The 16,081-nt window shown below is 43.0% G+C and overlaps 1 protein-coding gene across 1 annotated transcript in view; it reads right to left on the minus strand.

The window, feature by feature from the left end:
* The window catches only part of ABHD3 (abhydrolase domain containing 3), a 34,218-nt gene that overhangs the window by 9,399 nt on the left and 8,738 nt on the right, over positions 1-16,081 (minus strand). The window contains exons 5-8 of the mRNA XM_019526111.1: positions 13,491-13,603; positions 6,660-6,833; positions 5,884-5,932; positions 5,635-5,800 (exon numbers count right to left, since the gene is read on the minus strand). Of these exons, the coding sequence (XP_019381656.1) occupies positions 5,635-5,800; positions 5,884-5,932; positions 6,660-6,833; positions 13,491-13,603 (502 nt within the window). The remainder of the gene's footprint in view (positions 1-5,634; positions 5,801-5,883; positions 5,933-6,659; positions 6,834-13,490; positions 13,604-16,081) is intronic.

The following is a 16,081-nucleotide window of genomic DNA, read 5'->3' on the forward strand; positions in this document are numbered from 1 at the left end:
AAAAAAAAAAAAAAAAAAAAAAAAGCCAAGTCACTCCATTCACATGGCTATACCGTTAGCCAGAAAATGACATGCAGGCTGAGGACAAAAAAAGATATGGCTTCTCATGGGAAAAAAGGGCAAGTAGGGTGTTTTTTTTTTTTTTAATCCTAACCTGAAATTTCTGCCATCCAACACACAAATTTAAAATGACTGGCTAGAGATTATTTGTTGGGCTTTTTACTAGGGGTGCACCAATAAAGGTTTTTTGGCTGATACTGATAGCCAGTGATTAAACAACCATATCAGCTGATGCTGATCCAATAACCCAGGGGTTGTCAATTGGGGGCACGCATACCCCAGGGGTACTTAGAAAGGTCCTAAGGCAGGGGCCGGCAATTATTTCAGGCAGAGGGACACTTACCAAGTTTTGGCAAGCTGTTGAGGGCCACATGCCCCATCCCCTGGTCACCATCTTGGGACCGTAAGTTCCACCTAACCCCTGACCTTTGCCGCCAGAAGTCCCTCCCTTTGCCCCTGGAAATAGTCCTTTCAGCAAAGGGTTTTGCCATCTCAGAACCAGAAAAATACCAAATTATATTCTAAAATTCAAACATCTACAGCATTCATTAATTTGATTTAAAAAAATATTTTTGTCTTGATTTACATGTGTTTGTGTGTACATAGAGGTGATTGCACAATAGCTTAAAATGAAGTCTTACTCTTGTATACTGTGGAGGGGTGGGAGGCATCGGGGGGTGGATATAGGTTTGTGGGGGCTGTGAATGTCTGAGTATGTGGGGCGTGGGTGCGGGTCAGGGGACTTCATGGGGGGTGGATAGGCATGGGGTGTGTGGGGTGAGGGAGCATGTGGGTATCTGTGTGTATGGCAATGGAAGAGGGGGTGTGGGTGCATGTGTATAGTGGGGTGTGCTTGTGGTACTCATCCTATAAATACATATACACACACACACCCCCTCCCTCCTGCTCCTGACCCCAGGGTACCAGCATGGCCCTGTGCTCCCATAGTCCAGTGATGCAGCCCAGGGCCACATGGTGCTAGAACAGGGATGCAGGAAAGTAGTAACAGCCGGGGCCAGCAAAGACTTCTGGTTAGGGGGTGGGACAGAGCTGGGGGGGCAGGGCCAGGCTGGCCTTGCTCCCATGTCCTGCCAGCTTCCCTGGGATTCTACTGCCCCCCTAGATCCTGTCATGTTTGACAGGCAGCCAGGAGCAGATAAATATTAATTTTCTAAACTTTTTAGGTGCCCATGGGCTGGATAGGATGGCCTGGAGGGCCAGATCTGGCCCACAGGCTCTATTTTGCCTCGTGCTTGTCCTAGGGAGCACGTGCAGGCAGGTGGGGGATGGAGCGCCACCACCCACCACCCTGTGCCACCGCCTCCTAGAAGCAGGGCCAGGGGGACAAGGGCAGCAGTGTCCCTCTGTGGGCCACACAGGCGCCACCTGGCCAGCTGGACACAGGAGGGAGCTTGCATGTGGTGGCCACTGCTGCCATCCACTACCCTGTGCCGCTTTCCCACAGCCAGTCCCACATGCAGCTCTGTGGGCTGCTGACTGGCGGCGAACAATTGGCTGGGTGCGAGGCCCATCAGCAGCCTGTACAGCCACACATGCAACCAGCTGTGGGAAAGCAGGGTGCGGTGGTGGCATGGGTTGGTGGGTGGCAGCCGCATGCACCTCCACCCCACATCTGGCTGCTGCCACCAGAAGGGGTACACTTCTTTAAAAAGGTTGAAAACCCCTGCAATAACCAATATTTAGTAATAGTGCAGGACATTTTAAAACTACTGATGTAAACCCTTTTTTTTGTTTGCTTGTTTGTTTTGCATTTCACACACACACGCGCCTCCGGTCTGCTCCAGACCTTGATGGGGAAGGCGGTAACCGCCTTGCTCCCAATGCACATCACCCCCTTGCCCACAGCTCCTACCTGCAGTCTCACTCTCCATGCAGTCCATACTGCCATCTCAGACAGGTGTGACAGACCTTCATGAGGACAGTGCTGCCACGTGCACTTAGAGCCCCAGAGCATACTGCTGCCTCAGTGCTAAAAGGACCTGCACACCTGAGCTCCCGCAACTGCTGGAGAAGAGCTGCTTTTGCAAAGGCTCCTGGTGCCCAGTGGAGTAGTATGTCCCTCACATGGTGTCTTACCCCACCTGTGCACAGCCCAACACCTCTGCGGCATCCCCACCACTCAGGTCCTTGCTGCATGTGCAGCATTGCCAAGGCAGCAGCAGCAACAGGAGCTGGTAACAGTCCCTTTTTTTTTTGCTGAGCATGGTGCCCTGTGACTGCTTCCTGGTGCAGGACAAGGACAAGATGACCATGGCCCACAAGGTCCTACCAGTGCCAGTAGACAGAAAGGTGCACCAGATTACAGTGGAATACCAGAGACACCTAACATCAAGTGTGACCAAAGTAGTTCAGGAAAAGGAATTCCACGGAGAAAGGGTCCTTTAGGGATCCCAAGTTTTCCTGTGCCTGACAGAGCAGAGGGAGTGAAGAGTGGATTGTGTGGCCTTGTGTGTCTTGAAGGTGGTGCAGTCATTTTGGGTTTCCCTGGAGACCCTGGGGCTCTAGGAATCCAAGATCCTGAAGGTGATGAAGGGATTGGCAGCTTGCCAGACCTTACCAGTGCGCCAGTAGTTACACTGTTTGATCAGGATTGAGTAGGCCCCATAAGAATTCCAAGCCTGAAGGGTGAATTGGCAGCCCAGACTCATAGATTCATAGATTAAGGGTCGGAAGGGACCTAGTAGATCTTCTAGCCCGACCCCCCGCCAGGGCAGGAGAACAACAAAAAAAAAAGAGAAACGGGACTTAAATGAGTCCAGCCAGGTAGGCATCCAGCCTCTTCTTAAAGACCCCCAGGGTAGGGGCCAGCACCACTTCCCTTGGAAGTTGGTTCCAGCTCCTAGCCGCCCTAACTGTGAAGTAGTTTTTGCGGATGTCCAATCTATACCTCCTCTCCATCAACTTGTGCCCATTACTCCTTGTTATGCCAGCGGGCGCTAGGGGAAACAGCGTCTCCCCCAAACCCTTCTGGTCCCCCCTAGTGAGTTTATAGACGGTCACCAGGTCCCCCCTCAGCCTTCTCTTGTGGAGGCTGAATAGGTTCAGGTCCCGCAGTCTCTCACTGTAGGGTCTGCCCTGTTGTCCCCGGATCATGCGGGTGGCCCTCCTCTGGACCCTCTCCATGTTGTCCACATCCCTCTTGAAATGGGGCGCACAGAACTGGACACAATACTCCAGCTGTGGCCTGACCAGCGTCGCGTAGAGGGGGAGGATCACCTCCTTGGCTCTACTCGAGATGCACCTGTGGATGCATGACAAGGTCCGGTTAGCCCTGCCAACCATGACCTCGCATTGTCGGCCCATGTTCATCTTGGAGTCAATAATGACTCCAAGATCTCTTTCTGCCTCCGTGCTCTCGAGTAGGGAGTTCCCCATTGTGTAAGTGTGCTGCTGGTTCCTACTGCCCAAGTGCAGCACCCTGCACTTGTCCGTATTGAAACGCATCCTGTTCCTGTTAGCCCACCCCTGTAACCTATCCAGATCCCTCTGCAATCTCTCCCTCCCTGCTAGCGTGCTCACCTCCCCCCAAATTTTGGTGTCATCAGCGAATTTAAACAGGTTACTTTCCACCCCATCATCCAGATCGCTGATGAAGAAATTGAACAGCGCAGGCCCCAGGACCGAGCCCTGGGGGACTCCGCTACCCACCTCCCCCCAGGTCGAGTATGACCCATCCACCACCACCCTCTGAGTGCGACCCCTCAGCCAATCTGCAATCCATCTGACTGTGTAGGCATCGATGCCACAGTCACCTAGTTTTTTTTAACTAGGAGGGGGTGAGAGACGGTGTCAAAGGCCTTGCTGAAGTCCAGAAAGACTACATCCACCGCGACACCTGCATCCATGGCCTTTGTGACCTGATCGAAGACAAGATAATACTTAAGATTACGGGGCACTCCAAGGAGTGAAGGCTTCCCACGTATGCCAGGACCACTGGGATTGCCTAGCTTGTCATATCTTCAACAGCTACCAGAGGCAACATGGGCAAGTGAGCCTGGAAAAAAGTCAGTATCTGGACAATGGGGGCCACTTGGAGTTATGGGTCAAAGGGGATACAAAGATCTTCAATGTCTACCAGGAAGTCTTGGCAGACCTAGGCTACAGAGCTCCTATGGGTGTCCTAGTGACATGAGGCCTGGTGGCTTCAGCTGGACTGCCAGGTCTTTCAGGTGACTGCTGCTTCAGTGAGAAGATTAGTAAAGAACTCTTCAACAGAGGGAAGTACCACATTAGCGTACATTTTTTCTGGAGCCCTGGACACCTAGACATCACAGGATTACTGGGTCCTAAAGGCTTTCCAGGACTTGTCACAAAAAAAAACAAAACAAAACACCAAACGCTGGGGGGAGGTGGAAGAAGCTGAACTTTCCTGGATCACTGGTTAAAATGATCCAGGTCAGTTCAAAAGATGTAATCAAAGAGGGTAAGTGAGCTGAGTTCTAGCCTGAAGTTTTGGTGGGGAACACTTTGGGGGAAGGGGAGGCTCAGCATCCTTGCTATATGTAGTTTGTAAGACTGAATGTCCTTTGCACCCCAGGGGGAGATAGCAGCCCGTGCCTGGCAGCAGGTTGAAGAAACAGGTTCCCAGTTGGCTCCCCCATTTCATTTGATTGGGTAAGTGTCAGTCCCCAAGCTAAAACTATACTTTTGTAACAGTATTGTTATGAGACTGGCTGACTGTGCCTGAAAAAGAATGAGCAAACTAGGGAGAGAAAGTCTCAGCGGGGACAGAGTAGAGGGAAAGTCCCAGGGAGGACAGAGTGGGCCAATAAAGACAGTTTGGTGCTGAGCAGTCTGCTATACTGTTTGGGATGTCAGCACTCTGACCTGATTCCACCTATCCTCTCCCCAACTCCTTGAAAAAGAGAACACCCCCCTTTTCCGGGAGCTGACTAAGAAGGAGTTCTCCATTGTGGGGGTGCTGAAGATCACTGGAGAAGCCAGAGGCTGAGAAGAGCCAGGGTCTCCAAGCTGGAGACTTGCCCCTCATGAAGCCACATGACTTCAGAGGGTCCTTCAAGAGTGGGAGACCAAATAAGGCTTCTCCATGGAGAATCCTGTGGCAGAGCTTCTCCTGAAAGGGGCGTGATCCATGACAATACTATGTTAGATTCAAAATGAGATTCTTGCAGTATCTCATTTTCAATTATCTGGGTAAAACCAAATAATTTTGCATTTAGTCACTGGAACTTTATGTCACAGAGGTCATTGGGTGTCATGGCTACTGAGGAGTTCAAGTACCCTGATACATGATCTAGTCCAAGAACAAAGGTTTGGGTTGTCATCGTCCCCCCCGCAAGGACAGGCTTCAAATAATGCTGATCAATAGAATCACTAGTTCTTAGGTACTTTGTATTAGTTGTAAAGAGCCCCTAAGAACTTCAAGTTCAGAGTGGAAACTTGGAAGTAAACAGCAAGAATGATGTACAGCAAAATGCCAACAGATACAATTCTTAGATACAACCTCACATATATGGCCTGTTCTTAAATCAGTATAGTTTCTATCAAACTGACTACATACACAGAGAAATGTACAAGTCAGCATTAACTTACCATGGCCTGGTGAGAAAACATCATCCAGAGAGTTCAGACACAGCAGTGGAATTCCTACTGACTTCAACTTGTGATATGGGCTTGCATCTTCGTAGTAATCCTCAATTGTAGGGTAGCCAAACATGACTGAGGTAAATTGCTTATCAAACTCCCTAATGGTTTTAGCCTGAAGTACACAAATCGAATATGGAATTACATCAGCAACAGGAAATGAAGCATGAAACCAAAATAGACTTCTTATTCACATACCTTCATGACCAGGTCCAAATCAAATAATTTTTCCAACATTTTTTGATGTCTGAAAACAAAAGAAAGTATTTTAACAGATGTAGAAGTCCTCTTTCCTACAAAGATATACCTAGAAGTAAATTCTATGGGTAAGAAAATATGGTTTTTATTTTTGTGTCTCAAAAAAAAAAAAAAAATCTGTCCAGGATGATAAGCACTGTTCACTTGCATATAAATACATGCAGAAAATTGCTTGATGTCTGCATTAGTCATGAGAAATATGCCAATGTTAAAAAAAGAGAACTGTATTTTTAGGAATATATACTCTTGGGTTTTTTTTTTTTAAACACAAGTAACTCTTTTCTTTGCTTTCAAATTTGACACATTTATTAAATTAGTACATATGTATCCCACAAACTCAATGAGATTTTAAAGAAAATCAAATAGATGCCATCTAGCCAACTCTTGAGTAGCCTTACATGAGCCAACATGTACAAAAGATAAAATATACTCTTGTAAAAAGAGTCAGCACAAACCTATTTATCCATTTTAAATCCCACTTAATCTCCATTTTGAAGGCATGAGTGGTAGATAAACCTGGGCCTGGTTCTTTACATAGAAGTGAATTTGATGAGGAAAATCTTTCAAACAATATACTTTAGAACTTTCAATAATGGATACACAGACAAAAAAGGTTAGGTGAAATGCTATAATAGCAACTTAATTTTCAACATTTTATCTTGCATAAATGCCAAGCTAACATTCTTCAGTCTAAGGATTTCAAGAAATTGACTCACCTACTAACAGAGGACTGTAGACAAGTAGTCAAGTAGTAATTAAAAAGAAACCAGTTCAGTGGTTTCTCAAGTGATTCTACAGATGCAAAAATATTCCAACCTGGCGAGAAAACTGCAGCTGCCATCAAAGGAGTTTCTCTACCAGTTTTGCCCAGGTAATTTAAAAGAAGCATGCTACAAACAGAGATAAAAGCCACAAAGAACATAATTATCCAATCATCCATTTAAAAACAACCAAACGTAGAATTCTAAGTCTATTTCATTCTCCATAGGTCTGTGTACCAGCCTAACTGCAGTGTATGAACATCTTCCAGAAATGTATTAAGCAATATAACTAACATCTATCATGTATAGTTTATTTTTTCTCTCTCCAACATCACCACTGCTTCACACCTGGGATACAGAGCTTTTTATGGCAAGGAACATAAAGAACAAGAATCTTCTGATTAGCTGGCACTTACAATCTCCTTTGCAGCAATGCGAGATTAAGGAGGACAGCTAATAGATACCTGACACTCCAAATGTAGAAAGACAGACAAGAAATGAAACAGAAGAAAGGGACAATAATAAAAGGTGAATAATAGGAGACTGCCTTAAAGCTACAGAGTTAAAAGTTTCACATGCCTTAGTTGCCTAAGGGATTGCGGTCCAAATCTTATAATGTACCCAAACCATCAAATACAGTGAAGAAGGGAGATCAGCTGTCAGTGCCACCATAAACACCAGATGTCACCTTTGCACCACCATAAACAATTTTTTTTAATGGAGGCATCTGGATAAGCAAGGAAAGTTGGGGCTTTAGTTTACATGTCTGCAAGTGGTGGTTCCCTGCTTGCAGACATGCACCCTGTGCTCTGCAAGGGACTTCCTCATGCATGCCTGCAAACATGGATGGGAACACACCTATGCGAGTTCCCCAGTCCCCCCCGAGACATACTGCAGCACACCTAATCCTGCTCCACATAAGATGTCTGTTTCCCGGCTAAGAGCCGAAGACTGCAGTCCGTTTCTTATAACAATGGGGCTGTCAGCAGCACATCCCCAGTATCCTCACAGTATGCACACAGACAACTCAGACTGAGGGAGCTTCATGTGACTGGCAGCACCTAACCCCTGAACAACCCTAACAGTCAGACAATACCACTGATGGCATCTGCCCTGACAACACTGGTGACTCCCTGGAGACAGGCAACAACAACAAAAACCAAGAAAGCAACCCAGTAATAATCCAAATCTCGGTTTGTTTGAAGACAATGGCAAAACTCCAAATAATGCCAGTGCTGTAACATAACTTTGGGGGCAGGCAAGCATGGCTGATTCAGAGGGGATGCATGAGCAGGCAAAGGCTCACTTTCCCCCTTTCCCACCAACATTGCCCAGGGTGCCAACATATTAGGTTATGTTTCTCTTCCAGTGGGTCTGGGATTTGGCCCATCAAGTTTTAAAAGCTTCCAAAAGGTTTAAAAGCTACTCGCCCACTGAAATGTAGTCATTAGAGATTATAAAGAGCCACGCTTATCCTCAGTAAAATCAATAAGAAAGAAACAGAAGACTCCACCCTGTACTAGCAGAATTCTTTCTGAAAGTCCCTCACTTTGAGTGCCTTATTAAAAAGGGTGACTGGGTAATCGCCTTCCTTCCTAGCAGCACACTTCCACATTTCCTGAGTACTTGTACAATCACTGTCTAGTCCAGCTGTGCTCTCTGGAGTGGAGCCACCACACACTAAGTGTTAATTAGATCTTGCTGGTTTGGTCAAGATTATTTCCTGCTTCTGAGGCAGATGCTTACTGAAGTCCACACCTACGCCAACACCATGTACCTATCAGTTGCAAAGCCCCACCAATGTAGAATTAATTCCTGAAACTTTCATAGGCTAATGGGCTCCACTTCCTCTTCCATTTTTTCAGCTTAATTTTTTTCTTCTGTCCTGAAATCCTTTGGTACTTACTTTTAATCAGGAAGATCGTAAAATGACAATTTCTGATCATTTAACTGAACTCCAGTGACCTCATGACACGATAGACATAATGGCAACTAGTTCTCCCTGGACTCTGGGACATTCCAGCAGGTTTGTGACCAGTGGGTTCATGCAGATTCATGGCCGTTATACCGCGGTGGCTGTGTGTTCCCGTCAGGCTCAGCCTCTAATGCAGCCCTCCCTTGGTCACTTGCTCACCACGCCTTGTTCTCAGTAGAGACAGTGTAAGGGAGGATGCCCATCGGCTGTTAGAGAGAGCCAGAGTCCATGCAAATCATTACTGGGCCCCTCCCCTGGATCCCCTTCACCTTAGCTAGGCTCTCAAGCCTAATAGACCCTTCTCGGCTCACTGTGTGCTTGCAGGGCAACTGTAACCTTTAAGGGCAGATTGCATGGTTCCATTCCTCCCCTATACTATGACCCAAGCCTTGCAGGTGTTACTGTATCGTTATGCACACTGTAGAGGTCTTGGCCTTATCAGCCTTCTTCCTCCATGCTCTCACTGGGTGGGCCCTTTAGCCTAGGTCCATGGTACAGGACCTGGCTCCAGCCTCCCTGCCTGCAAGTCCTTTACCATCTCAGTCTCTGGTGGTGGCCCCTCTTGGACCTTCAGCCCTTCCTGGACCTTGACCCCCATCCTGGGCCAGTTGGGAACACCTGGCTTCCCCAGTCCTGGCAGTCTGTCTAAAGCCCCTCTTGGGCTACCAGCTCTCTGAGTAGACGTTGAGCCTCCCCCAGGGGTCCTAGTCTTCCCCAGAGGTGCCCTAGTGAACAGCTGTTCACCAAGGTCCTGATGCACTCCTCTGATATAGCGGCAAGCTTCTATCAAGTCCCCTCTCAATTTTCTCTTCTTTAGGCTAGAGAGGCCCAGGTCCCTCAGCTTTCCCTCATATGGCGTGCCTTGCAAGTCTCTGATCATATGGGTGGCTCTTTTCTGGACTCTCTCAAGTTTTCCACTTCCTTATTCAAGCGTGGCACCCAGAACTGGATGCAGTACTCCGACTGCAGTCTTACTAATGCAGAGTACAGCAGGAGTATCACTTCCTTAGTTTTACATGAGATTCATCGGTTGATGCATGCCAGTGTGTTATTTGCCCTGCTGGCCACCACATCACACTGATGGCATGCCCCCTATGAGCCTTATCTCACTTGTCTTTCCCCTTGGTCCAGTGAAATACCGAAACAAATCGGGCATTCAGGAGTTCATTTTTTTCCTGAATGTCAGTTACCAGCTGGCCCAAGGTGTTAAGCAGGGATCCCACACTTCCATTTGTTTTCCTTCTACTGCCTAAATACCTAAAGAAAGACTTCTTATTGTCCTTTCCCATGGCTAACCTAAACTCAGTCACCGCCTTGGTTTTCCTGATCACTTCCCTACAAGTGCTGGCCACTAATGTACAGTCCTCCTTGTGGACCATCCCTAGCTTCCACTGTGCATACATCTCTTTTTTAATTAATCAAGTCTGCTCTGACACAATGGATTTCCAACACATCGGAGCAGGCTCCCTGCATGTGTGTAAGTGCCCTAAGGGCCTGACTCCCACTGGATTAGCAGATACATTGTAGGTAGATACGTATTAATTTAAAAAAATGGACAGAGACACAACAAGAGGCACGGTTGAAAAGGCAGGCATTTGGTTGGTTAGAAGTTGAATGGAGTTCTTCAAGGACTGGTCTTGGGACATATCTTGTTTAATATTTCCTTTCCTTAATGATCTTGGCACAAAAAAGAGGAGATAGTGATAAATGTTATCAGCACAAAGCTGTGAAGCTCTGTGAATGCAGAGGAAGATCAGCATATTATGTAGGAAGAACTGGATCACACTGAGAACTGGAACAAAATTCAATATACCTTGACTTAGGAAGGCTTTGACAGGGTCTCCCACAACTTTCTCATTAGCAGGCTAAGGAAATACAGACTAGATGGAAGTAGTGTAAGGTGTATACAAAACTTGTTGGATCATCATGCTCAGCAACTAGTCCTCAATGGCTCAATGTCAAGTTGGGAGAAGGTATCGAGTGGAGTTCCCTAAGGGTCTGTCCTGGGCTTGGTATTGTTCAACATCTTCATTAATGATTTGGATGATGCAGCTGAGTGCACACTTAGCAAAATTGCTGGTGACACCAAGTTGGGTGGAAGTGCAGACACTCCAAAGGGCAGACTGACTAGGATAGATTGGAGAAATGGTCTGCAAATCAATCAGATGAGATTCAACAAGGAAAAGTGCAAAGTCCTACACTTGGGACAGAATAACTGCATGCACACATACAGACTAGGGAATGAGTGGCTAGGCTGCAGTACTGCAGATAAGGACCTGAGGATTACAGCAGACCACAAGCTGACTATCAGCCAACAGTGTGTTCTTGTTGCAAAAAGTGAACAGCATTCTGAGTTGTATTAACAAGAATGTCACTTGCAAATCAAAGGAAGCGATTCTTCTGATCTATTCAGCACTGGTGAGGCTTCACCTGGAGTACCGGGCCCCACATTTCAAGAAGGACATGGATAGTTTGGAAAGAGCCCAGCACAGAGCAATAAAAATGATCAGGGACCTGGGAGACGAGATTTATGAGGAAAGGCTGAAAGAACTAGGATTATTTAGCCTAGAAAAGAGAAGCGTGAGAGGGGTTTTAATAACAGTCTTCAAAATATCTGAAGGGTGATTATAAAGAGGATGACTTGCTTTTCTCTGTAGCTGTAAGGGACATAACTAGAAACAACGGCCTCAAGCTGCAGCAGGTTGGAGATTAGAAGGAACTTTCTAACTATGAGGGTGGTCAAGTCAGGCATGTATTGGAACAGGCTACTTAGAGAATTTGTGGAATTGCCAATCTTGGAATTTTTCAGAAACAGATTAGACAGACACTTGGCAGGGATGGTTTAGTTGAGCATGATTCTGCCTTGAGCAGGGGGCTTGGCTAGATGACCCTATGCAGTCCCTTCCAGCCCTACTTTCCTATGATCCTATAAAATGGTTATGAGCTGCCAAAATGCTGTAGCTATGAAAAAGGCAAGTAAAATCCTAAGTTGCAGTGTCAAGATACTTCCAACAGACATAGGAAATCATTAATATCATTGTACAAAATAAGAGTGAGACCTCATTTGAAATCTTGTGTACAATCCTGGTCACCTATGTTCAAGAAAGATAAATTCAAACTGGAACAGTTGAAAAGAAAGGTGACTGGGATGATCAGGGAATGGAAAGCTTGTTTTAGGAGGACTAAAAGAGCTTAACTTGTCTGGCCTAGCAAAGTGAAAGTTAAATGGAGATAGGATTATAAATGCATCAGGGAAGAAGTAAACACCAGGGAATAGAAAGCAACCATTTCAACTAGAGGACAATGATGGCACATGAAAACAAGTGGGTCTAAACTGGCCAAGAATAAATTTAGGTTGGAAATTTAAGGAAGGTTCCTAGTCATTGAAGCACTGAAGTGCTGGAACAGACTAAACAGGAGTAGTAGTGGAAAGAGGCTTAATTGGCTTAAAGGTGAAACTTGATCCGGTTATAAAAGATTATGCAATATTGTGGCTTGTGGTTGCAGACGCCTGGACTCAAGTGACCCAAGGAGTCCCTTCCAGCCCTACTGTTCATAAAAGCAGTTGCATGCACTTTGTGAAATATATCCAATAAGGAGATAAAATGGCAAATCAGATTTAAAAAAAAATCATCATACCATTGGGTAATTATTGTGCGTACTATTTAATACAAATAACAGAATGCTAATTATTAAACACATTGTCATTGGCCCCATGTGACCTTACAGTTAGTGGACTTGATCTTCCAAAGAAGCATGACTGCTTTGTCTTTCAACCTTAGCAAATACTGACCCAAGCATTATGCCAAAATAAGGATGATCTTTGGCCTAGTGAAACCACAGGGGTTCTCATGCAACCCACATGGCTGCCAACATACCTACTATACTTTTCCACAGGAAAATTTCACCAGAATACCTCTATACAGTGCTAATCTGCAATTATAGTCCTAAACTAGGAACAATCAACAAAATTTACAGCAGTCAGGTTATCCTTGGAAGACAACATTGTACCCAAAGACCCCAGGGCTTAGTCACTGCCTTTATACCCTATTCCACCACTAATTTGCAGTACCAGCTTTCTGCTGTACAAGTACATTAGTGACAAATGGAAATGCAATCATCACCAGGCCCCATATTTTGAGTTTGGGGGGATATATTTCCATTTTTTAAGTACAGCAGGTATATTATAATAGGCAGATAAGGGAAAAATAACATTTTGCTTCTTCCTTTTCCTAAACCTGTTGTTTGTTTTTGATAGGTTCTGCTCCCCTCCATTCATGTTAGTAAAGCAATTGCAAGTTTTTCTGTTTGACAGGTATCACTAATATCCAAATTTTCAGATTACCTTATCTGGTAAATCAGTTAAATGAAAATGAAAAATAGTAACCCCATAGTTAAGGTTAAATGAGGAGTTTAATTTTATGTCCTTTTGTTGACCACTAACTGTAAAAACTGTTTGGTCAGAAATTCTGCCCAACTTGTTTTACGCTGATGAAGATTTTAAGTGTGACAAATCTAATTTACTTACTTTTATAAATTTGTTTGTATCTATAACTCAACAACATGTTGTGAGCTATTCTGAGCTTAGCTTGAAAAAGGAAATTTGGTTAAAGTTGTGCTGATGGGTACTCACTGAAACTAAATTCCATTGAGCAGAACCCATAATTAGAACTTTAGAATTTCTTTAGCATATTAATGATTCCATTTAACTTCAGGAAATGTTACACTGCACTAAATGACAGTAAAGCAGCAACACTTATTTTGCAATTGCTAAGCTAAGCTATAGGGATTTCTGTTATGTAATTTCTTACCCTCCCATAGAAACACCTGCTGCCAGAAGTGGAGCTGAAGCATGCAAGTTGTGTACATGATGAATCACAGCTTCCAAATCCTCTGTGTTAGCAGCACAATAAGTCCTTGGTGTCTGTAAGGAGCCACAAGGGAAAACACTATTTTAGGTATTTGCATCACTTTTCATGTTGAAGTATGAGCTGGGTGGTTTAAATTAAACAATTTAAACATTTAAATTAACTTAACATTTCTCACTGAATAATAGCCAGATAAAACCATAAATTGGAATAATATCAGGGGGAGGTGGAAGGAGTTATATTATTAAGCATGATTAATAGCAACTGACTAGTATGCTCAATATTTGCAACTGTCAAAACATTAACTGGACAGCTTCTGAACATGCAGGTTTTGGTTGAAATGCATTGATTCCCATAATTTTAATACAAGTTAAAACTCCTAAGGAAACAATGCAGACTTCATGACATGCTTTGTCTAAATAGGAACATTGTCTACAAAGAGTTGTAAGATGTCTTAAAGTTTTCTATAAATACAGATTTCAAAACTAGTCAGTATTTAATTACTACAAAATTCCTGCTTTTAAATAACTTAAGTGTTAATGCTATTACAATGACCTATTTTTAGTTCTAAGTTAGAGTAGAAAACACCCTGAAGAAAACGTTATGGCTTTTTATATTTTACTTAGTTGCAGGCACTTAAATAAAAAAAATACTTAAAGCTGATTATACTGACAGGCATTCAGATGAAAGATGTATCAGTTAAAGCTCTGACTGAGGAAAGCACTTAAGCATGCATATTGTCTATTCTTATTCAGGACAGCACCTAAGCGCAACTTAACTTCTAGTATCCCTTCAATTTCTGAATACAGCCTAGAAAGAATCCCATTGCTCCTATTGTGAGTTGGACCTGGCCTTTCCTAAATTTTAGTTGTAACATTTGTCCTTTGCTCATTTATAGTTCCACACACATGATGAAACGATATGTTTTTCAACTTTAAAAAAAATGTTTAAAATTGAGGGTCATTAGTATACCAAACTACTTGATACAAATTTACTTATCAGGAATATGAAAATATTAAAATAGAAGATAAAGATTAAAAAGCTAAGAGTGGGATAAACGAAGCTGAAGCTTTTTTCCAATCTAATTTGTTCCTTTTATGCTACTTACAATTTTCATTCACATAAGTGAATTTTCATTCACACTTTTATTATTTTAATTAAATATAGGAGAAAAGTAAATGATTTCAGTAAGGCAGGTATGATGTTTTCTCATGAAAAAGAGTTAAATTTTACAAAAACAGAAGCATGATACATTTATTTTACAGTTAATTCCTGTAACTCTACTGGATTTCCACTTGCTAGATGAAGTTATTTTTGAACAGTGTTCAAGAAAGTTATATATGCCTTAACTGAAATTAAACTATACTTATCTAGAATATGACCACTCTAGAAAAATAATTCTTTTTAGCTATACAACATTCACTATTACTCAAACGCAAGTACACTAGCTTTTCATACTTCATACTTTAAATAGTAATTTAAAGTTAAATCTCTCTATAAAGACCAGAACAAGAATGAGCTGCTTGACTGTTTTACCACATTGCTTGACTATGCCTCAAACTCATTAAGTAGGGAGTTTATATTAATATGTAGAAAGCCTCCTGCAGCAAGTGTTATTATAACTTTAGCTGTTTCAGTTAACACTAAGTTCTTATAATGTCCAAAGATGTAAAGCTGATTACACTGAAATACACACAATACATCCAAACAAGAAGTCTTTTCACTTACTGAATCTGAAATTTATCAATAAGGACTTTGTGTGTCACAAAACTGCTTTGTACATATATCTCCAGAAGTATGCAGAAAATTGACATTTAATATGGCAGTGTTTGCACTGAAATATCTGAATCGATTGAGAGAGCGCATTATGAGCATTTTAAGTTGTTTGATATCAGTGGATTAAAAATGCAAAAATGAACAACAGGCAGTATTATGCACTTCTATAACAGCTACAGAAGCATCAATAAAATGTATATAAAGAAACAAAGCTTATTCAGCAATATTTTAATCACATCTTGTGCCAAGCTGCAGAAAACGCTTAGCTTTTAGATTTGAGTAATGTATGGAGCTGTCACTAATTTGTAAGCTAATGTACTATGTAAATTCTATACAAAATAACTTTTACTAGTAGCCCATCATATATTGTAGCTGTTCAGGAAAAAAAAATTAAGTCACAATCCATATAAATCTGGTTCATTCATACAATCATGGATACAATGGTGGATCAGTCAGTTAAGTATAAAGCTTTTTATTTTTATTATATTCAGGTTGATTTAAATTCATGCCAACAAATTTAATTTAAAATAGTTAATGCAGCTCAGACTGACTTGTAAGTTAAGAGAGAGGAAAACTGCACTGGACAGATTTAATATACATATTTGAAGAATTATGATAATTTTTATAAGGAAAATACAAAAGATGCATTTTGCTGGAAATAATGAATTACGTAACATCTTGTACTATACAGATAACAGTATTGCTGCAAAAATCAGGGACAATTCTTCAGGGGGAAAAAAAAAAAAAAAAAAAAAAAT

This window comes from Gavialis gangeticus, unplaced genomic scaffold, assembly GCF_001723915.1.
Source record: "Gavialis gangeticus isolate Ggan-Ray unplaced genomic scaffold, GavGan_comp1, whole genome shotgun sequence".
Taxonomy (NCBI): Eukaryota; Metazoa; Chordata; order Crocodylia; family Gavialidae; genus Gavialis; species Gavialis gangeticus.